At 37.0% G+C, this 24,198-nt stretch overlaps 1 protein-coding gene across 4 annotated transcripts in view; it reads right to left on the reverse strand.

Annotated features, from left to right (window-relative positions):
* Window positions 1–24,198, reverse strand: part of LOC132705965 (zinc finger protein castor homolog 1-like) — an 83,068-nt gene that overhangs the window by 52,249 nt on the left and 6,621 nt on the right. For all 4 annotated transcript variants that reach the window (XM_060676963.1, XM_060676962.1, XM_060676961.1 and 1 more), the window contains exons 2-3: window positions 10,141–10,223; window positions 7,836–8,519 (exon numbers count right to left, since the gene is read on the reverse strand). In XM_060676963.1, the coding sequence (XP_060532946.1) occupies window positions 7,836–8,519; window positions 10,141–10,207 (751 nt within the window). In that variant the 5' untranslated portion in view covers window positions 10,208–10,223. The remainder of the gene's footprint in view (window positions 1–7,835; window positions 8,520–10,140; window positions 10,224–24,198) is intronic.

The raw sequence follows: 24,198 nt of genomic DNA on the forward strand, positions 1-24,198 counted from the left end.
TACAGGAGAGAGTTCAGAATGTCAGGGTGCCAGATATGGAACCCTGTGAATTATTATTTTTATTATATAATTTAATTAAACAAAACGATGACAGTGAGAAACCGTAAAATTTTAGTAACTTGTGCGCAGTAATATAAAAAAGCCTTTGAAAAATTTAACGGTATCAACTCACTGATCATATTTTTGAATTCCAATATAGCGTAGTATTGCAGTTTCTTCCTTAGTTACCATGAGGGTTTTCTCATAAAGCCACCCCTCCCGCGGCGTTCCTCAACGTATTTTCAACCCTTTGCCGCGATCGCCCGCGATTGTTTTTTCGCCCAAATTGAGTCCTTTCCCACGATCGTTTAGCGCAAAAAAAAATACGCTCGAGAGCTGGAGATGCACCTCCGGGGATGCGAATTCTCTCTCCTTTTACGGCAACGGGGTTCGATATTTAGAGGGACAAAAGACGACGAGAAAAAAAGAAACGGAAGGTTAAACGATTATTTACGGCCTTTTGAGCCTTTTGTCCACCAAACCAGGTAATACGATCCGCGTTTTTTACGAGAAAAAGAAAAAAAGTGTTCGTGTGTCGACGGGGCAGTTTCGACCCCCTCCACCCCACCGAAACGCGCGCCAAATGAAACGATTTTATTAATACTATTTTGTAAATTTGACGGTATTGTGGAATTTTTTACTTATTTTCCAGAAATTTGGACTAAATCTTCAAAAATTTTCTTTATTAAACTAAAACCTATATTTGATTTCTGGTGGTCTTCACTCACTTTTAATGGACTTCAAGATTATTAAAGTTATTATTATTAAAAGATGAAGCTTTTTCATAATATAAATGGCTACCTACTATACTATGCCGCAGCTAGCGTTTGCCACCGCTGATCCACCCTGTATGTACCCGATTTTTCTAGAATTTTTGTAAGGATTAACTTAAATTCTCGTCGAAAAGGGTAAAAACGCGACCCCCGAGAGCCGCGCGGCGGGCGGCGGTTTACAAACAGCCCCCCCGCCGCCACAGGACAAACCCGAACGTATCCGCCATTATTAATCAACTTGTCGTTCGCTATTATTCAAAATAAGAACAATGGTCCCCGTGTTTCTACGTTATTTCTACCGGTTCCCGCTGTTACATAGTCGATATTCTCGAATGGTGGGGCGAGGGGGTGGTATGGGCGGTTAGATATTTTTACCGCTACGTATTTGGAAGGATGAAATTTGTAAATTTGGAAAACCGCAAATGTTTTTTGATGTGTATTATTTCAATCAATATATTTAATGTATGTTATAACCTGTTTTTTCAAGTCCTTTCATATCTCTCGGCAGTTTTTACTTTACATTATTTTAGACTGCATGTTCCAATAAAAAGAATACACCAACCTCTTGAAATTTGCTAAACCTTTTTAATATTATTTCACCAAGAACTTTCTAGACTCGTTAGCCAATGAGGCGTCACATTAGGCTCACCTGAATTTGTAAATTTTACATTTTTGACCAGCACATGCCAAAAAAAAAAACAGGCCAGGAAATTTCCGTAATTGCCAGCAATTTCTTGCCGATGCGGCGGGCGTGTAGGAAGTCGCTTTTTTGTTTGCCTCTTAATGGACGGAGAGCCCACGAAATCCGTAGATTATACCAATTCCTCTGCGAGTTCAAACTCAATTTAAGTTCGCCGTTAACGAGGCAAACAATAATAATAGTAGAAGTAGAAAGTAAAGCCCAACTCTTGATTTGTTAATTAAAGTTGCGATTCGATATTAGATCGTATTTTTGACCAGCCTTCAAGTAGAATATAACGTGTTTGCTGTTAGCAAAAGGTCCATACGTGTTCCGCTAAATTAGCTTGTTCTCAGCACATCACTTCGCAATTTGTTTATTAGCAAAACATTTCGCTGCAGTATTTGCAAATTTGCTAAATATGCGCTACACTTATACATTTTTCTAGCTAAACACGACAGCTCAATGACTCGGAGTTAGCAAAACATCGATATCTAATAAGGCTAGGCAAGGCCAGGAAGCAAGGATGTCGCATTGGCTATCCGCTAACGAGCATGTCTATTACATAACTATATATATGTAGGTCGTTGTAAAGTGCTAACGGTCACGTAGCATTTTTTTAAGTTGCTAAGACAAAATCTGACGAAAACTAAACATACCCGACATATTCGTATAGATTTATAGCGTGGTAACAAGATCACGCATTGCACGCCGCGTTGTTTGGCTAAGATAATTAACTGCCAAGTCAGACAGGTTTAGCAAGCCACGTTGCCCACTCCATCTCATCTGCATATCCGACATAATAATATAGGAAGGCGAGGAGCGTTGTAAAAAAAAAAAACAAAACAATGTAGCCAAACATTTGCGAGATATGACGCGTTAGACGTAGATATGGATATGGATATGGATCTAATTAAATAAGTTAGTTTATGTTTAGCAAGACATGTTGTCCATCCTGCAAACGAGCACACATGACGCACTTCACTTAGCATTTCCGCTTAGATGTCCTGGCTAACTTACTGAGACAGAAACTAACCAAAACCACGAGCCTAGGCACAGGAATTTTTCGGCGGATATATCACCCGCGGAGGTAAATTTGTAAATTTTACAGGCAGCGTCTTGAAGAATGTCCAAACAAACCGTCGATAGCACAATAATGGGAACATAACGTTATATTTTATTAGCATTTCTCGCTTTACGACCAAAAACGTTCGAAAACTCCTTAAAAAAACTCCTGGTTACTAATGAAGCAATAAAAGCGTTAACGCGCCATGTATATTTAAGGCCGTATACGAGTGTTTACACGTGAAATAAAATAGGAAAAAGATACTTTATACAGTAATGTCCATAAAGTGGCCGGTCGCGGTGTGTGCACAGCTGCGGCGGGCGGTTTGAATGCGTTGACGCGGAAAGGGTTCCGCAAGGCTCTCGGCGCGGCCCGTCCGGGGTAGCCGGATTTCTAGGGAAATTCGAGTCTCGCCCCGCACTCAACTCTTCGACAAAAAGAAGGAGGGTAACTCTCACCCAATTTTAAGATGAAAATGTGGCGTATATTTTTTTGGATGCGTTTCCTTTTTATTATTAATAATTTTAGTTTAGTTTTAGTTTTACCTTACTTCGTGTCTATTTTAAACGTGTCAATAAGTTCACTGGCGGAAATGTTCATATTTTTTTCAATCATTTATCAAATAAAAAAAAAATACGTTCGATAAGATAAAAATATTCAATGCTAAATGGTACATCTTGCATGTTAGATCTGTATTTTAGACCCCCGTATATAAGTTTTTTTTAATGCCACCCTTTTCGACAGTTTTTGTTTAGAAACAGGCCACCTAGAAGGATACCTAAGCAATTATTATAAAGAAAAAATAAATGCAAAATTAATATTTACGCAAGAACAGAAGAGGAAATATAAAAGACACAAACCGCGAGGTGTTCATGTGTATTCATAAATTCTTATGTGCCTATCCGTACGTGAAAGAATTAACATACGCACACTGGACATCTTTTAGTGAATCCAATAGAATTTTTAATTTTTTTATTAGTTTCAATACGCTTAAAACGACTATTTTAAAACATATACCGTTATGGTTGCCATTTTCCCGAAGAAACATTAAATTTACAAACTAGGTAATAAATATTTGAACTATGGAATTGATTTTTCAAAAACTTCGCAAACTGAGATAGAGATATCAGATAAAATAATAAAATTAATAAATAAAGAATCATTGACTACTCAATAAATTACCAACTAATTAATTACAAATTAATCGGCAAATTCAAAAATAGAAAAATTAACCAATATTAAAAAAAAATCTTTTTGGAATCGCTTTCGACGTTCGGTGAAAAAATAAATTAAAACTCGACAGCGAAGATCGGATTTCCGAAATCGAAACTTCTAAATGCGTGTCAGTTCATCCGATCGAAGAAAACGCCGTCATTTTAAACTAATTTTACGGGTAATTTCAATATGCCGTTTAAATTTTTTAAAGACATGGGTGCGGCGTCGTCGCCAGTCATTGTATTTAAAATACGTCTCGGATAGTTGTGCGCGCGCCTCTAATATCCATCTAGCCTTTAATTCTTGAATAAATTCGTCAAGAATGTCGCTTACGCACACACAATAGACTCAAGGTACGCACCTTCCCGTTCCGGCTCGTTCGATACGTTTTTTTTTTTGCCACGACGTTCTGTTAAAAAGGAACAGCCCAGAAATAAATACATAAATAGAGAAATCAACACAATAATTAATATGAACGCTCCTCAGCCTCTGTGCTCCAACTATTACAAAAAAGGTCTAGAAATCGAATTCAAAGAAAAAAGTAAAGTTGAAACAATAGAAATAAATAACAAAAAGGGAAATATGAAAACATATAAAAGTAAAAGCAGTGTCGGAAATATAACAAATGTATGAATAAAAAACAAGATTCGGATGATCTCAGAATTCTCTCTCTGAACTTAGTTATAGATAGATAGTTTTATTCACAAAGCCCAGTATGTATACAGTGGATGTTTCGTCAGGAAACAAGTACAATATAAAGTAGTATAAAGATACATGGAATTATGTATATAAACAATACGATAACACACGTTTAACAGTACAGTATAGAACAGTTACAAACGGATGTACAAACAGTACAAACATATTGACAAAATGTAGAGAAAATATCACTAAACTAATCAGGGCACTCCTGTAATATATGTTTCAAATTCGTTCAGGTCGTAGAAAGCATTGCTTGACGGAAGCTTTCTGATGCACTTTTTAAATTGTCTTGTAGATAATGCTTTTATGCTTGTAGGAAGCAAATTATATTAATAAGGTCCTGCGTAGTTTAGCGACTTTTTGTAGAACATGTGGTTCAGTCTTGGCTTTAGAAGGTGTTTCGGGTGTTATAACCGTGGACATCCGTGTGTTTATTGTGAGAGCCTTTATTTTTATGAACGATGACGAATGATTTAAATAAGTATATGCAAGGCACTGTTAGTATTTTATACTTTATAAATATATCTTTGCAGGATGGCCTCGGGGGCAGTCTGAAAAGCATCCTTTTTTGCTGAATGAACACCCTCTCCGCATCACTCGCTTGTCCCCAGTTTACGATATTATATGAAATAGACGAGTATGCTGAGGCGTAATAGAAAGTCAACAAGGATCTTTCAAAGAAAGAATCTCTGATTGTTAACATTGCACAGTTATGTTTCTTAGATATACGCAAATACCTCGCATTCGAACGTAACAGCGAATAGCTTGACCAAAAAGAATATGTCTAAAGCTTAACAGAATAACAAAATGAAGAAAAACCGCTAAAACAATATACAGAATGTCAGATTTATGAAACTAGTTTTCGTTTTAGTTCCTTCACGAACGGGTAAACATAATTTCTGTGCATGTCAAAGTTGCCACATAATTTATCATTAGTATTTGTAATTAAATAACTAGTTGTATTTTGTTGTACCAATTTTTTTTCATGGCAAAGTAGTTTTGAATTGTAGAATTGTAGAATTTTGAAATTCCAACCAAAAACAATTTCGCGAGACTAGGCATATTTTCCGAATCCTTCGCCAAAAATGGAATGTTCGCCTGCTTTACATTCGCACCCTGAATAACAAGGCCGGGGTTATGGAAAAAAAATCCAACGCCACCGACAAAGGCGAAGAAAACTAGATAACTTCTTGGTGTCCCGCTTCATCTGCCGATCAAAACACACGGACCGCGAAACGAGGATAAAAACAAAGATGACGAGAACAATTAACATAAAAACGAAAAAGAAAATACACAGGAATCGAATTCGGGGACGGCCTGTATACGCCCGACATTAATCAGGTCCATAAATTCTGCGGAATTCGAAACAAGACAGAAATATCGCCTCGAACCAATATAACCATATCACAACAAAATTGTCTTTCGCGAGACAACTCAATAACTCTCTTGATATTTTTTTCGGTTACTTTACATGCGTGTGTGTGTGTGTGTGTGTGTGTGTCGCCGTACATAATGAAAACTGGTTTAGGTCTTTTCAAACGAGATTGCGACATTATTGAACGCCCGGTCGACTTCATTGTTAAGAAGCACGGGACACAATATTCGTAAATGGCTGGTTAGGAATAATCGTCGCGCTAGACGCTTTCGCGAGCCGGCAACGCCGCTTGTTCACAACGCTCCTAACTTGCCGTCGTCCACTAACGTCAAGTTAAAGTCTGTTTCGAAGCGGTGCGGAGTCATAAAATTAGGGATTTCGTTCGGTACGAATAAATTTAAGGGTTTTCTAAGGGCACGGGTAGACAATTAACCCATAAAATCATTCGATTAAAAATTTTTGTAGGGTCAACAGTAATAACGACATTAGTAACATAACACTTTCATTATGCAGAAGTAGTGTACAAGAAGTGTACAGGTTGACTGAATGCAAATGGTTCAATATGAAATATCGAAGAAAACTGCGTCTAATAAGTGTATTTCTCAAATTAATTACAAAGTGACCCCTCTACCCCTCTCCCGGAACACTATGCCATTTCACATGCGTCTCCCTAAAGCCAAAATTGCCAAAAAATTAAGGAAAAACCCGGGCAAGCTGTAAGAAGAAGCTCGGAATTTAATTATTTGGAGTTTCGTTAAGAAAGATACTAAACAATGTTTATTTATTTATGTGCGTATTTTTGTTTAAATCTAAAATAAAATTACAAAGTATTTTTATTACCTACGTAAATTACTTAAAATTATTCACATAATATATTAGCATCACTATCGCTATCATCGCCTGTTCTAATTATTATTTGTTCTATATCATTTGCAATATGGATATACTATTGTTGGATGGTGAAAAACTTCGGTTTCTATAAGTTTGAGGACATTGGAAAAACGTTGTTACGACGAATGGCAGATTTCAGTTGGTGCCAAACATGTTCAATGGGATTAAATATACAGTGGTAAGGTGAGAAGCCTTAAAACTGTATGCCCCAGATTTTTTGCATAATTATCACAGACCTATTCCTTTTGTAGGTTCAAGCACTGTAGAAATTCAATCATTTGCTTTTTGGTATAATCTTCGTGAAAATAAATGTCGTTATTATAGAAGTACTTTCAAATAAATCAACACTGGTGTCTCCATGGTAATCCAGAGAAGAATCTTTAATATTTTTCGCAAACAGAGAAAGTCCATTTGGAATCCAACCATCCTTAGAGCCAGCATGCAAAATAGTTATTCTTTTTTCTCTTTTTGATAGCGGGTTTGTTTTGCATTTATCAGTTGAGTCAACCCAGCCCTTTTCCGGGGTATCATAAGTGTCGAACCAGGTTTCATCCAAGTAAATAATTGGCCTTTGTTGTTCTCTGTAAATCCTAATTTTCGCCATTTCCGAATTCTAAAAGGTGAATGTGACCGTTTCTTCTAAAGATGCTTGCTTGCTGGCACCCCGTTCAATGAGAACCAAATAAACATTGTCCTTAGTCTCAATAGAAAAGTGTTTTCTACATTTAGGCGGGAGCATCTCCTGAGATACACTAGACTAAGTAGTATACCAAACCAAAGAATATTAAACACAGGCAGGTATAAAATTATTTTCTATTACGGACCTAGCAATGTAACACATTTTACTTGTTAAAAAAAATTGATCTAATTTCTTTCGACACGCTTTTCCCAGTGGTCCTACCTGCACTAACCAAAACCATTGAATTTGCGTGTTGGTCGCCATATTGTCCTTTTGTATATTACAACGAAGTTTTATTACTCTGCACCCATTAGAAATGGAATACAGTAAATTGGCTTGAAGAAGAATTGCGTATTCGCTGAAGAAAATGAAGGGCAACACCACATCAATATCCCCTTCACACCCACCCTACTTACCGGTACTGAAAGCAGCCAAAGGAAGCTGTCTAGATATACTCTCCGCCACCTCTGAGGTAAGCCCGTAGATGCCCAACAACTCCCTCATCGTGTTCACCGCATAGTTCCGCATCTCCGCGATCTGATCCGGGCTCAGATTCTGACTCAAGCCCTGATCAGACACGTGAGGCTTCGACAAGTTGTGGATCGAAAAACTCGTCGGGATCTTCGAGGGCTCCTCCTCCTCCTCCTCCTCCTCGTTATCCGATCTCGTCCGGTAATTATCCGTATTGAAGTCATCCGAATCCGAATTATCAGACCGCTGACTCTCTGAGTCCTGAGTTCGCGAGCCGCTCAAGTCCATCGGACTGTACGCGCTCTCCACGACCAGCCTCCTCGGTCCCACCAGCGCTTTCCTCCTCCTCACATTGTTGTTGACGTTGTTGTTTTCGTGGTAGTCGCCCGAGTGGACCTCTTCTTCGGAGGGTACGTTCTGACTGCACCGCGGCTTGAAGTTTTTCCGCTTGTTTCGCTTTGGTTCCGACGCGTGAGTTTTCGGCGAGCTCGGAGTGTACGGCACCTCTTGCTCTGAGTCGCTAGAGTTCGCGTTGGACCCGAACCCGGTCTGGGGTTCCTGCTGGTACGCGTGACGGTGGTGGTACGAGTCCATGGCCTCTTGGTGGGACAGTTTCAAAGCGACGGCATCTGGAAAAGAAAGACGTGAAACTAAGATAAGGTGGTTTGGTGGCACTTGGAAAAGCGGCGCTTGGGATAGCTGGATTGTGAGAAAGGAAGAAGCAACAATTAGGTGGAAAACCGATAATCTGGAAGAGTATATAGACTATGGAGGACAATACAGAGACGGGCCCCGATCAGAGCGGAAAGTGACCGCACGCCGCTAACATTATTTTTCGTATTTCAGTATTTAGTTGTCAGTGTTTGTTTTGTAATTATAGCGCCTTATGGACGTCGGTCGGGTGTATATTTTTTTTGACCACGCTGGTTTTTCAGTCAACACCGCGAGATGCGTGTATGTTTGCCTAACACTTAGGACTGTGCAACCGCGTCTCGACACCGTTAAATACACCAAACGTTGCTGTTTACCAGTTTGTTAAGGCTCGAAACCCCGCGGTTTGGTTGTCTCGCTTCGATGTAGAAGAAACATGAAAATTGAGCCAAACCATTTTCACGTGGATTATAAAGAGGTGTGCAAAGTAGAGAACGGCAACGCTGTAAACGACCGTCGCCTTGCGTAGCAGTGGCGTATCGCAATTTGTCTTACCCTAAGAAACAGTGAACAATTTAGGTGATCACGTAAATTGATTGGGCGTGAAATTAGTCAATGTCGGTATCGCAGTGTTTAAATCCAACTACCACTTGTCAAAACAAACCCAGTGGAAGGGGCGTGTACCCTTGAAGGTTGGTTTGGTCTTGAGGTATTTGCTAACAACGGAAGTAATATACGAGGAAGAAGAAAAGTTGGTGTTAGTTAAGAAATCAATTAAGTTGTGTTGTGATCTTTTTCGATTTAATATAACTCTGTATAGCACAGGTCTACAAAATTAAACTTTTTGATAGAGGTTTTTATTTTGAAAACGGACTGTATATAATTTTGGTCAAAAATTCTATGCATTTATTTGTATCACGTACGGTTTGTTTGAAAAAAAAAAACGATATTCCAAAAAAAAAATATTCACTAAAAAAGTAAAATCCTAGTTGAAAAAAAGTGAAAAAAAACTTTACTCAGACTTTTTTCAGTGAAATCTGACATTCGGCTCTTTTCCCCTTTCTTTTTAGACGTGATATACGTGGTGAAACAAAAGTTGCAGCTAGGCGTGTTTACGATCAGAACAAACATATCCTTTGTCATCGTAGTTGCTTCCCGAATTGTAGAAACGGCTATATGTTAAGTATACATGGTATATGAAAAAGTGGTTGAAATTTTTAAAACGCATCGGAACGTCGGGATAGTTCGGGAAACGACGAGAAAAACATCTTCGCGGCGGATATGCGAAAAACTCGACTAATAACCAGAAGAATCGTATACACAAGAAGTCGGCACAATGCGGGACGGGCAAAAAGCCGAAAAGGACTCGATTTCGGTTTCTCTAAGCCGCGCGCACATTTCGATTCCGAGAAGTTAAATTTTAATTATTTCTGTCCGTCGGACGGGCGGAATTCCAGCGACTTTTTTTTTATTAAAATTTACTAAAACGGACACGTTTTGAACGGCGGAAATATTTTCGGTAAAAACGGCGCGGGCAGACGGAGCCCGGCTACGGGAATCCGGCTCGCACGACCAATTCGTCGTCGACGCCGCGCTTACCTGCATTCAGGACGTACGAGTTCGGCGATAGTATCCCTGACGTGACGGTTGCCATTGTTGCCAACATAAACCCGGAAACATTCCTGAAAAAAATGGGAAAGGGCGAGGTTAAACGAAAAAAAAAGGCAACTGTAATTAAGTATTTCTGGAAATATATTGAGCGAATGTAAAAAAATTGTTATTTCATTCATTTTCAATATAAATAATTAGTAATATGTAATTAGTTTAGAATATTAGTTTTAGGTAAAAGAATAAAAAAGTATTGTTGCTTATAACAAAAACAACAAAAAATGTAACAATGTAATGATTGTTGGATAGACAGTCTACGTCCAACATCGGAGATGGAAGGACCTCTGAAGAAGCTCGCCACTCGTGCTAGCGAAACGTTAGGAAGTAATTCCAACCGACGACGGCCTTTAAACCCGAATCAAGATAATAGTTTATCAACGGGCCGCGAAAGCCTTAACCAATGTATTTTACCTTCAGTATTTAAAGTGAACCCAGTTCAATACTTAATGTTTGTCACATGAATTTCCTTTAACACTATTAGGCGTCTGACATAATTAAAATAAAATAATTAAAAACACAAAGTCGGGTGTTTCCTCCCCTACACCTTCCAAGGAGGGAGGTGGGGTTGATGATCTCTAAAATATCCGCCCATAAGTATAAATAATAAATATTCTATTGAGTTAAGGTGCGTGTAGGTCAGTCCAAGGTCTCAATATTGGCTTCATTTAAATAATTTTGTTGTTTGTTGTTTGATGTTAAATTGCGTATTTCAATTAATAACTGGTAATAACACTAGGTAAGGTATCCAATGTTGCAAGCCTATCAGCGAATACCATATAGCTATAAGATAATATAGTGGCCCTACTACGGTGGTGAGGCGCCGCAGGTGGCTATGATATTTTCGTAGATAAGGTATGGATCTTTTGCGCATGCGTCACGGCCGAACTAACTGAGTTGCCATATTTGCGTAATTTTTCTGAAAAAATGAACTAATTTTCACAAGAACTCAAAATCCGTCTCTGAAATTCGAATATAATTGGCAACGCCGAACTAGGAACTGCCGTTGCCAGAGACTACTAATAGTCTGTGCTTTTGTTGTTTACATTTTTGGTGGTTATGATTCTCTCCGTACCTTTTTCGTGCTTTTGCGAAAAACTTGTTTTGTTTGTGGTCGAAACTGTAAGGAAAATAATGTGCCTATATACGGGTAAGTGTTGCCTTATGTACAAGTTAATTTAAAAGTGGTTTCTAGAGTCGCATTTCGTGAAATCGACTTTATTTTCATTTTCAATAGAAGTTAAACCAATAAGTTTATAAAAACACACTGCTTGCTCCGATTTGCGGGCACAAATTCGGGAAAAATTAGCTGGTAATGGGTCTATAGCGCTTAAAGAACCAAAACGTTAAAATACTTACAGAATTATACTAAAGACGTCGATTCGTGTACTCTAATTCAGCATAATATTAATTCTGCACTTGTCGCTAATTTTTTTAGCAACACTTTCTACACCTTAATCCCATTTTTGCCTGAAAGTTTAATGGGATTTCGACATATTTTGAGAAATTACTGCGAGGGGGGACGGAACTCTTCCGCCCCCCCCCCCCAACGATACCTACAGCGATAAAATCTTCCGTTTTCCCGATCGAGTTTTAAAATTTACTGCCACCGCCTGTAAAATTTTATTGCCGCCTCGCAATAAATTGTTAGGTTAGGTTTTTAGCGGGAACGCATTAAAGCGGCGGCAAAAAAAACGATTTTATTGAAAATATGATTTAAGACGCCAGCCACACGGCCTACACGGTACGCTGAGCCTTATAAGGCACAATTATATCTTCGTCGGGTACTTTTCAATTTGCCCGCGTCTACCGCTAGAGGGACGCGGAGGCATGGGCCGGCAACTACGGTCGAGCTTCCGAAAGCTCGTGCGGTGGGCTGTCTAATTGCCGGAGAACTTTAGGATGTTCGATATCGATTATATCTATATCGAAATAACTTTTAATCTTGTATATTTACTCAAAACCATTTCAAATAACAATAGAATTAAACAGAAATTAAGGAAAGTAAAAAAAAGGTTTTAGGCAAAAGTTATTTATTTATTGTTGCCCTTTAATGACCTTGAAATTGGCAAGTATGCCAGAGACCTAAAACCAAAACGAAAGTTAGGATATGCGGATGCAAACTACTTATAATGGGTGTTTTTTTTCGATGTATTGAACTTTAAGTTGGCATTACTGTTCAAGATGGCGACCGATTTAACAGCTGTCAAGTGATTTGTTCTCAGTTTGGTTTGGCAATTTTTCATGCCTGAACAACGCTTGCAAATACTGCAATTTTATTTCGAAAATAATGGTTCTGTGCGGAATACGTATCGCGCACTGCGTCCATTTTATCGTCGACAAAATCGTCCATCAGAGCAATTAATTCGATTAACCATGGAACGTTTTCGCACCACGTTTACTCTTATTGATAACTCGCATCCCCAGAGACGCCGTACGGTGCATACAGAAGAAGCTATTGCTGCTGTAGAGCGTACCATTGAGAAAGACCCGAATGAGTCCATCCGCCATCGAGCACAGGGGCTAAGTTAAAATAAGTATATCTAAGATACATTTACGATATACTTATAGGTTGCCCTTTGGCTTGACTTAACATATCTGAATCAAGAAAAATTTCTATGGTTCGACATATTGAACTGATCCTGCAGGAAAATATCCCGGCCCCCGTTTACATCCCGATATGTTTTTGCGGGCCACACGCAAAAAAAAAATTTGTTAGGAAGTTTACGATTTCGGCCGTATATCTGGGAAAATTAATTTAAATGCTAAATAGGCAATACTTTCAGACGGGCAATGTTCGTTGTTTTTATCTAACTAACACTAGGAGCTTTTTTCTTTCTCATTTCAGGTTATTGAGGTATCGTCAACATATCAGGTTAAAAAATATTCACTATCAGTGGAGAGAGTGAGTAACATCATCCACAGTATAAAACTTATCTTTAACTTGTTGAGCTATGCAGAAAGTACCTCACCTGAAACGTTGTGTCTGTGGAATTAAATAAAATAAAGACCACGGAAGTCCTGTGTTTTAACACTGTAACATTGTAACATAAAAAAAAGATAACGCTTGTCGGGTTGCCATTCGAAAAGCAAACACTTCGAGGAAGGGTATTTAAACGATTCCCGAATTCTCCGGCGCCTCCGCCAAATTTACTTCCCCCGGCGAAAACAAAAGCGTCACTCGACCGGTGAGATCGGCGCGAGACGGAGACGAAACGATCAGGAAGAAGCGTCTCCATTTATCAGCGATCCGCCACGTTTTAATAACTATAATCGACAGTTTTGTAAGTGTTTTCTCGTTTTTTTTTCTTGAATATCCCCCCGAGAACCTTATAAATATTTATCGCCGAGTCTCGTCGCATTGTTCTCTCGCGCGTACGTGTGTGCGTTTGGGTGCGGTGTGCCGGCCTTATGAAATTTCATTAAAAACGTTTTATTGCATCCTATTTTCAATACACCACCGAGTGCCAGCCTGCGTGTGCGTGTGTGTGTGTGTGTGACCTGCTTTTCGGGTCTCGGTGAACCGATTTTTCAACCGTTTGTCTCTCGCAGGCGACATTTTCTTCGACGCCGCAGGACCGGACTAAGTATTTTCCATTCGGATCACCTGAGGTCTCTACCAAACACTTCCCAATCAATGGAGATGAAGAAATAGGTCGCTGCAGGGTTGATGCCATTTGATGTTTAGGTGCGAGATCGAATGAAATTCCCCCGCAATTATTCCTTCAAAATTAGCTTTATCTTATTATATATTTTGTATTAAAAGAAAAAATAAATTAGCACCCGATGTGTTCGACTCAAGTTTTCGACGTCCACTTGGCAACGCCGCTGCCGCGAAGAAAATGAAGGAAAACGATTTCGGTAAAACCGACAACGCGGCTCGACGAAAGCGAAAAATAAAAAATTCACCGTATGCAAAGCGCACAAAGAATATATCGCTCTCGGATAATCCGGGGGTCGCTAAATTAAAATCGCCTACAAAAGGGTGATAAAACCCATTAAAACCGTAAAAAGGGGGGGGGGCGATATTTCATTCGTGGGGCCCCCCGAGCGAAAGGGTACAAAATTATATTTTTTAGGGTAGTTGTCTCGGGCGCGGCCCAGATGTGCGCTATGCAAATGAGAGACCCTTCTTACAATATAAAAATTTGAATATTTTAAAACGCCAGTCGGCCAGATGCGTTGCGGACGCTAGGGGCTCCACTACCGAGTCAGGTCTGCATTTTGCCAGTTGCTCGTTGATAAATCTCTGCTCTTTTATGAAAAACCCCGTGCGTCATTCGGTAATTTTTTTTACTGGACGCGAACTGGTTCTCTCGAAAATGAAAGTTCGTTTGTGAACATATACATAAATATTCCAGAAAAACACGCAAGGCAAAAGAACAAAGAAAAAAGAAGTCCTTTTTTTAAATAATAATGATTAAATAGATCTGCTTCCATCATTTGAGACCCAAGTTACAACATTCATATAGCACCCGTATGCACCGGGTTCCTACAAAATAAAATTTGTACGAAAAATATCTTATCTTTGATTTTTAAGTTTTCCAAATCGCATGTTATAACAAATTAATTTTTCTATTCCCCTTCTAAAGTACCCAATTGATTGTGAATGTATTCGTGCCCTTTTACAAAAAGGTAATTGAAACGGCAACGCGTCGATATACTTCTTACTCATTCATTTCAAATCATAATGAGATTAACAACCATAAAGCTATACAGAAGATGCAAAAGAAAGCCGTTTCAATCATAATCTAATCTCACATGACTTATGTACAATGTTTAAAGTTCAAAGTAATATATATCCAAATACAAAGGGATCCAAGCTATCTGGTTTATATAGAACTAGTCAAACTACGATTTTTTAGGTCCAGGGAAAGGAAATTATACAGTTAGTAAGTTTTTTTTAGTTAATAAACAATTGTTAAAGTGTGCTTTTTTAAAGATTAAGTCTTAAAGATAAACACTTCCTTTGGCACAGATGATATTAAAAAAATAAATCACCCTGAACATATCTCAAAAGTTAAGGTATTAGAAAAATTCTTTATATAAAAATCGGTAGTCCCAAATCGTATGGAGGGGATAACGATGGTTCTGTTGCTAGCTTCTCTGAAATGGTAAATATCGCAAGTTCCTCGGTTCGGTGCGCCACTGCCTCCCCGATAGCACCTTTCTGTGGTAAAAAAATGTGCATTAATTTCTTGGTTTTATTGGGACCGATCCTAAAACTCGTCGCCCATAAAATAAGTTATAAAATCCGAGTTAACGGCCCCAAAAGTGTCTCGGGACCGAATACAAAATAATCTTCTTTTCGCGGCAACGTATGCGCCGGTATCGCATCGACGGAGTTTTCTCTTCTTTTTTTTTTTGATACCCAGAGTAGGTTTTATTCGTTTTTTTTAGCAAAAAGCTTTAGGGCTGTTGGAAAGAGTTTTAAAAAAATCGTTAATGTTGGAGAAAAAGCACACTTGAAAAATTGGTTAAAATTAGAAGAAAAAATAAATAGAACGTCAACATTCGGAAAGAAGGTTGCACGTTAAAATGCAAAGAAAAAATTAGCTTCTCAAAATTTGAAAAATCCTCGAAACTAACAAGAAAATTTGTTAAAAAAATTGAAAGAAGGAAAACAGAAATTCTTCAAAATAACAGAAAACAGGTGGTTAGTTGGACGAAAAATTTTAGAAACCTTCAAAATTTTCTAATCAAAAACGGCGGTTTCGAAAAAAATAAATAAATTGAAAAAAACTCGAAAAGTAAGGACTCCGAAAAAAAAAACAAAAAAATCAAAAGAAAATCATATAGACTCGTATAAATTAATAATAAATTTAATAAATAAAAAATAAAAAATAATAAAAATTAACTAGCTAAGAAGTTTTTTTAAAAATATGCTGGAGTTGGATAAAACTTGACAAACTTAAAAAAAACTTGGAAAAGAATTCGTTAAATGATGGCAAAGCCAATCTGAAAATTCCTTAGGACTAGAATGGAGGGAAAAATGTTTTTTTTTTTAATAGTTACACATAAAAAGTTGTTTTGGAAACCAACGTCGCGAAAAACAGAAAAATCGTCATTTTTTTCACAAACTTCAGACGTTTTAAATAAAGTAAAAATATTCAGGAAAAATATTCTTGTTTGGACAACGATCCCGTCACTAATCCGAAACAAATTAGCGGCGTAATTAGCTGTTTTATTACGCGGGTGGTTGGGGGGGGGGGGCACCGGCGGGCAATTAAAGAGACGCGCGTCGGATTAAAATCGCAATTACGAAATTTTCGGAGGCGACCAAATATTTGCGCTACTTTCGCGGGGCCTGACGGCCGCGCAAAGCGCCGGTTTTTTTTTTTGATGTTCCTAATTCTAACGCAAACCGCTTTGAATTTCGGTGTAAATATTGACGGTAGAGCCGCGAGGATAATGTGACATTATTCCGAAGCTATATCACGTATCGCTGACGACGCGGTACGTACGTATAATGGAGCTAGGCAAAGAAATATTTATAGCGGCGAAGAAAGCTGCAATTTCGACTAAATTCCAATCGGCTGATAAAGTACGCGCACAAATTTAATCGTTTCGAACTTTGTCGACGTATCTACGTGGTATAATTTTTGCAACATTGCACTAATTTAAGCCGATTGCGGCACAGGGTAAAAAAAAAACAACATTTTGGAGCCGAAAATCCAACAACTGATTGTAGATGTTGCTGATTGCAAAAATGCCACCAGACTTTTTGTATGTTACTATTCGCAGTACTTTAAACTAGCAAGCTTGTGTAACAGATTTATCCCACTGAGATCTTTGACAACAGATACGCAATTTTCAGATGTGATAGAGACCTTCGAAGTGTTGGTTTTTCGCGTGGTGGGGGCGTCATGTTACCAGGTAAGACTGGTTTTATATATTTATATATATATATATATATACATATATATATATATATATATATATATATATATATATATATATATATATATATATATATATATATATATATATATATATAGGGTTTTTCACTTAAAATTCCGCACGCCAATAACTCCAAAACGAAAAGAAATATTTAATTTATGTAAAAAGTAGTCAAAGTGTTTGGTCAAATAGATATTTCCTAAAGTTTAAAAAATTCGACGCCTGCAAAGAGCTGGGCGTCGCGACGCGTCGAAAAATTATTCGATTGCAGAGACTTTGGAAATACGTGCATACAAAAGTACATATTATTTAAGAACTTTTTTGTTATTTACTCAAACTTATTTACTTTACCCGTTTCTAAGTTATACCGATTTAAAGTAAACATTTCTTGATTAATAAAAAATGTGATTAACGCTTATTTTTACAAGTATGCCATGAATGTTAGTTACTATGGCAACCATTGTTATCGTTGTTATATATATATATATATATATATATATATATATATATATATATATATATATATATATATATATATATATATATATATATGGATACGGATGAGAAAGGTCTCCAGCGAATCAACTTCCATTCGCAATGAACACGATTATTGTCTCTATCCGTTGTGGGCCTCTACCAAAAAATCACCAAAATATTTAAAGCAGATTCACTAAAAATGAGAAAAATCTTTTTTTTGTATATTTTTAATACCCTGTATAGCGATCGGGTGATATACATATATTATCTCAATCATCCCCTGAATCTTAACTTATTATGAAACACCCTGTATATCATAGATTTATGCCATTTTTAAGTGTCCAATTTCAAAGGGTCATTGCTAAAGTATTTTAAAGAGAAAAAGTCACACAAATATCGGTCCGTAAGGCCCATGTTTCCCTCAAAAATGGTGAAGTTCTAAGAATTTCAGTGTGTCAGATTTTTTTTATGACATTTGATACAGAGCTTTTAATAATCAAAATTTAGACCAAATATGTTTGAGGGCAGAAAGGGTTCCGGTTCCTCCAAAATTAACGCTTTGAATTCTCATTAATTTTGGAGTAAATTTTATGTCTTGCATTTTTTCTTACGACGCGCCGTTTTCACTTGAAAGTATTTTCATTAAAATGGTAAAAATGTTGATATGTTGTTGATATAGTTTTTGAATAATTATTAATAACGGTTTCCATTTTTCGTCTCCCCTTTTCTTCGAATTTCGAACTCCCTGCATATCAAAAAAAGTAAACCGTAAAACATGAAAAACACCCTGTATAATATATCAAGTCTACCACGCACTGCGAGTAATTAGACAATCTGCAGAATGTTAGAAAAAAGTAGGTCAATTCGTTAGCTATATCTTTTGACTAAAATAATAAAAAATTTCTTTTCTGTTAAAGCATTTTTTGTGGCCATTCGTATTCAGGATACGATTAGACAGGATTTAGTGAATTTTTCAAAGAAAAGTTTATTATTCTTTATAGAAAAAAACACTCGTTTTTCGAAAACATTTTATAAAAGAACGTAATTTTGAGTATATGAAATATTTTCCAGGCACGTGGAGAAGAAAAAGCGAAAGGATATACAGGAAAGTATCCTCGCAGACTTCCTACGAAGAAAGACCGTCCAACGCTCCGAGTAACGACGATGGGCGAAATAGTCGCCCAAATATAATCGAAAACCGGTCGTAAATCATCAGAAACTCGAGGAGATCGACTGATCCTTCCAACACACACACTCACACAGTCGCACGAAAATCCTAATAATTTTAATTTACTCGAAATTCCGATGTTAATGTATTCGAATATAATTTATTACAAGATATTCAAGTTCGAGTTGGGCGTCCCCCCTTGCTCCCCACGTACCGCCGGCCGTGACAAAGTGATCCAAATTAGAAACGAACGCGCAGCTGCACAGCGAGATCGTCGAATTTGATTTTGCTCCAAATTCTATCAAAATATGACGCGGCTACGTATATATGTATAAAAAAAAACCAGTACCATTCGTCAAAATCGTGAAACGTATATACGGGCGTGGCACGGCACTGGCGTCGGCGCGAAAAATTTCTAAGGGTTCAGATTGTAGAAATTGTGTAGTAGTAGCGATTCTAGCCAGATGGTGCTAGTGGCAAATATCGTATTAACGGCGTGTCACAACTTACCAAATTATTCTGTGGTGTAATACTTGCTTGTGTTGACTATGGAAAGATAAAAGCAAGGAGCCGAATCGTATGTTCCCAAAATGCATGATTCGTCTTAAAATTGTGCTTTTTATCTCAGCTAAACGACCGTTAAGAATAAGAAGTTCCATCAACTATCAAAGTTGCCAGTCTCTTGGATTTTATTTACTAATAGAAAAGGAAGATCTATCGCTATCCACTAAATATATTCACGTTGACTGAAACGTTTCATGTGCAGTCAAATTTGAGAAAACCAAAACCGACAGCCGCTCCATCTAGATCCAAAAATTGAACTACCATAAAAGTACAAATTGTTACACCCGACGTTGTCAACGTTTCTTCTTCTTTTTTGCCATCTGTGGTGTTGACAAAAAGAATGTAAGTTCATTTATTACTTATCTTTTACAAAATTTCTTTTTCAACTATTTTCTCTCTGTTGCTAATATGGATATATATACCCCTTTGCTTATAGTTCTTTTTAAACAATTTTACTTTTTGTCGTGAAGGTTTCTCCAAGCTGTTATTGTTTTAAAATACCCAAATCCTGCTCAGGGGTCAGCGAACGGATGACTTGAAAGGGTTTACAATATCTATTTGAGGCATTGCTGCTGACAGACGACCGGTAAGGACAGGTACTATTATCACCTTATTAACCCTTACAAATGTGTGGCTATAATCCTGTGAAGACCTTCGGCATTGTAAGGTAGTCGTCTAATTTGGCTATTATACAGTTGAAATCTGCTTAATTCAGCTCAACTAAATATAGAAATAAATTTTACAATATAACAGGAATATATTAATTTTTATTTATAATATTTATAAAACAATTAGGAATCAAAAAGAGCGCAGCGGAGCGAGTTTTTAATAAACGAGTGACTTAAAAAGTTTACCGAATTTTTGGGTACATTTTCGCAAAACAACACAAATACATTCACTGACATGACCGTCAGAATTGACAAACGTCAAAATTCAAATATCTCCGAAAACATCCGATTGCTCCCAAATCCGTGCGGTAGAATCCCGGAAATGTCCGAAGCGGCTCGGATCCGTGGGAAACGAAACTGACGTGGTAAAGTGACGCTTCCCGCACACTAGATCGGCGGGTAATTAGGTATTTTACAGACGGGACTAGAAAAAATAATTTTTAATAATGTTAGTGAATGTAGTCGTGTTGTCGAACAATGTCAACTGTAAAAAAGTTTTAAGCGGTCTCCAAAAACGTTTATTATGAGTTGTATTTATATTAAATTTAATTCGTCTCCTTTTGAAAAAAAAAAATATACAGTTTGTTTTGTTTTGTTCTTTTTTTAAATGAAATACTCACGTTATTACCGTGAAAACGGCGCGCCCATGGCGGCGAACCGGTTGCGACAATCGACGTATAAAAAAAAATAATACGAACAACAAATCAAAATTCGGGCTTCCTGATTTCTTATAATTGGACATTCGCTCGGACGACGGCGGGAAAAAAATCCGGTTGAAAACTTTGCATAAATTAAAACCGATTAATTTGAAAGAAACTAGGAAAACCAACGCTAGGCGCGCGCGATAGGGGGGTTCCTTATCGCGTCCCACGGTTCTGCTCAAATTATGTACGGATGTCAGACCGACGATACCGTCCCGTTGCCCCGATAAATTCAAAACCGTAAACAAACTCAAAATTTTAAGTGTCACCATCATAACCGAGGAACCGGGAACCGGGAGTTTTTAGCTCTTATACTGCCTCAACTTAAAGATCACATCCTAAACGCGAGCTTTAAATTTATTACTCGTCCTGGCGAGAATGTACGTCTGTCAGGTTAATTATTTTATTTAATTAGAATTAGGTTTTATTTTTAACGGTACTATAATACACATAAATTATTTCCGGCAATCTTGAAAAAAGGAAGAATTTTACTCCGGGGGAGATGTTTAAGATTTCTATTACCTAAAAATTTCTTTTAAACCCAAAAACCCTCCGGTAATATATTAACGTAACCTTATTAATAGGATTACAAAAAAAAAAGATCTGATGATTTCGTGCATAACAAAATAAGAAGTTTTGTTAAGTAGGGATAGCAAAGGGAGCAAATAACAAAATAAAATAACACAAATTTAAACGGCAACATACAACCTTTATACGATTGACTACAGTTGGTGGAAATGGCAGGATAAATTTGGATAAAATGGATAATATCCACCACGCTAGTTGAATTTATTAGTAAAAATACCGTAAGCGCATTTTGTTTTCTTTGAAAAAAGTTTGGCCCTTGCATAATAATAAAAAAATATATAAAAATCAGAATGTTATTATTTCGGATGACATACACAAAATTGTTGCTCTTATTCGACCCCCTAAATTATCTATTGAAATGAACGAATATAGGATAAATATAAATATAGTAGGTATAAAACAAAAAAGCAAAGCGAACAGGGAAAAAATAAAAGGGAGAAACAAGAACGTAAAACTACATATATAACAAAATTAGGAAAAAAAGTTTTTATAAAAAGTTTATTAGGTGACTGATCCAAATTAAAGAGTTATTTTATTGTAAGTTCTCTTTCATGAGATTAATCAACCGTTTAATTCCAAATCAAAGGTTCAATAGCTCTTATACTTATTGACGCAACTGGTCTTCGGCCAAACGACCGCTTTGGGTTCACAAATTTGGGGTTGAGGCGTTTGAATTGTAACGATAAAAAACCAAGAGCGAGTCTGGCAGGTGAAAGCAACCCCGGTCAATACAAACGTAAGTAAAAAGTTGACAAATGTTGAACACATAAAAATTAAATTAACGCAGATGTGCGCCCTTCTAGTACCCAATTTTGACAAAAAAAAAAAAAAAAACACATCTCTTAATAAGAAGGAACTTTTATATAATTTTTCGAAAATTTTATTCAGATTTTTTCCGTAGCACTTTTCTAGTATTGCCCATTCTATATACAGGACGACTCAAAATTAAACGCCGCACGCCAGAAAAAAAAACCTTTCCTGCCTCCTCGGCTGTCGTTTTTCCCCCGCCGGACTCGGCTCCGGTACCCGCGGACAAATACAAAAATTAATGATGAAAACGGTGTATTATTGTGCATAGGAAGCGCACCATTAATCATAGTACGGTGTTTTAAATTTGAATAAAAGAAACTCGCAACGGTCATTTATCTCCGTTACGTTATCGCCCTCTCCCTCGCACTCGCGTGCTCTGTTCTATACGCGGGTTGAAAAGGCGGAACAAATAAAAATAAATAGGGAACAACTAAAAAAAATTAATAGATTTTATTGCTTCTCGGTTCAGTCGAATTAATGGAGGGAATTTCCTTAAAAACAATGGTTTCTTTTTTCCGTTACTTTAATATGTATGTATAGCGAGAAGTTACATCAAAATCGGTTGTAGATAAGGGTGGTTCTCTGCATCTAACCTCAATATTTGTTTTCAATTTTGAATTTTCTGATTGAACTTTTTTGAAAGACTGCATTTATATCTATTTTTCTTCGTAGACGGAAGAAAGCAAATTTTTTTTTGACCGGAAGTTACCCTTTTTTCAAACATTTTGCAGCTTGCTACTTTTGTTATCGAAAAGGTCATGTCAAACATTTATTGTTAGGTACATTTTTTATTTTAACATTAATAATCTATTGTTCACTTTATTTTATTTTTCAGTACTCTTGTAAATAGAATAAATAATTTTTTTAAATACTAAATTTTGAAGTTGTATTTTATAATTATTATATATAGGTTATATTTTCCAAAAAAACACACGTTATTGTTAATCCAATATCAACTCCAAAACTGATCAAAACTAAGCCAAACCAAACCAAATAAAATTATCATTTCCTTTTTTTGGACTTTCTGATCGAGAAACCGGCAACTTTTCAAGATTTCGGTATATTCTCTAAATATTGAGGTTGTTTTCTGAAATAATGGTAAATAAATGCATATTTTGGAAAGGCCACACATTATTGTCATTGTGTATTACTACAAAACTTGAAAGTTTTTATATACTTTAAATTTTGACCTCACTACAAAACCAATGCCAATTTTTTGTCTCTGTTCATTAACCGGTTTTTGTCTCTAGTAAGCAATATTTCTTTACATTTTTCAATTAATGAATAAATTTTTGATTTTGACATCGACCGGATCAATCGCCGGAGCTCAAAAGCTGGTTTATATTAAAATAAATAAGAACTCAAAGTTCAGATTTTCACGAAATCATATATTGGGTTGTTCGGAAAGTCATTTCGTTTTTTTTGGGGAACATGAAAGACAGTTTTCGTATAATGAATAAATATTTTATTAAATTATATATTGGCCATTCTGGTCCAACACCTTTTGACATCTTTCTGGCAGTAACATAATTCCCCTCTCATAAAAGTTTTGGTCCTTGCTGGAAAAAAACTGGTTCAGGTGGTTTTTGACATCTTCATTTGAGGTAAAGGTTTTGCCATCCAAAAAATTTCGCAGGGACCGGAACAAATAGTAGTCGGAAGGCGCCAGATCTGGAGAATATGGTGGATGTTGCAGTACGTCCCATTCAAGCTGTAAAAGTTTTTGGCGAATGACCAAACTTGTGTGAGGTCTCGCATTATCCTGGTGGAACACTACACCCTTCCTGTTGATTAATTCGGGCCTCTTCTCTTTAAGTGAATCATTCAATTTGTCCAGTTGATGACAATAGACTTCTGAATTAATCGTTGTATTGTCCGGCAAAAGCTCAAAAAAAAACGATTCCTTTGACATCCCACCAAACGGAGAGCATCACCTTTTTTTTGGTAAATGTTGACTTTTGACACGCCTTGAGCCGGTTCATCTTTTCTGCTCCATGACCTCTTGCGTTTAACATTGTTGTATACAACCCATTTTTCGTCCCCAGTAATAATCCGCTTCAAAAATGGATCATTGTCTTGACGTTTGAGGAGCGAATCACACACGTCAACGCGACGA

Source organism: Cylas formicarius, unplaced genomic scaffold, assembly GCF_029955315.1.
Source record: "Cylas formicarius isolate icCylForm1 unplaced genomic scaffold, icCylForm1.1 PGA_scaffold_8__14_contigs__length_24414737, whole genome shotgun sequence".
Classification (NCBI taxonomy): Eukaryota; Metazoa; Arthropoda; class Insecta; order Coleoptera; family Brentidae; genus Cylas; species Cylas formicarius.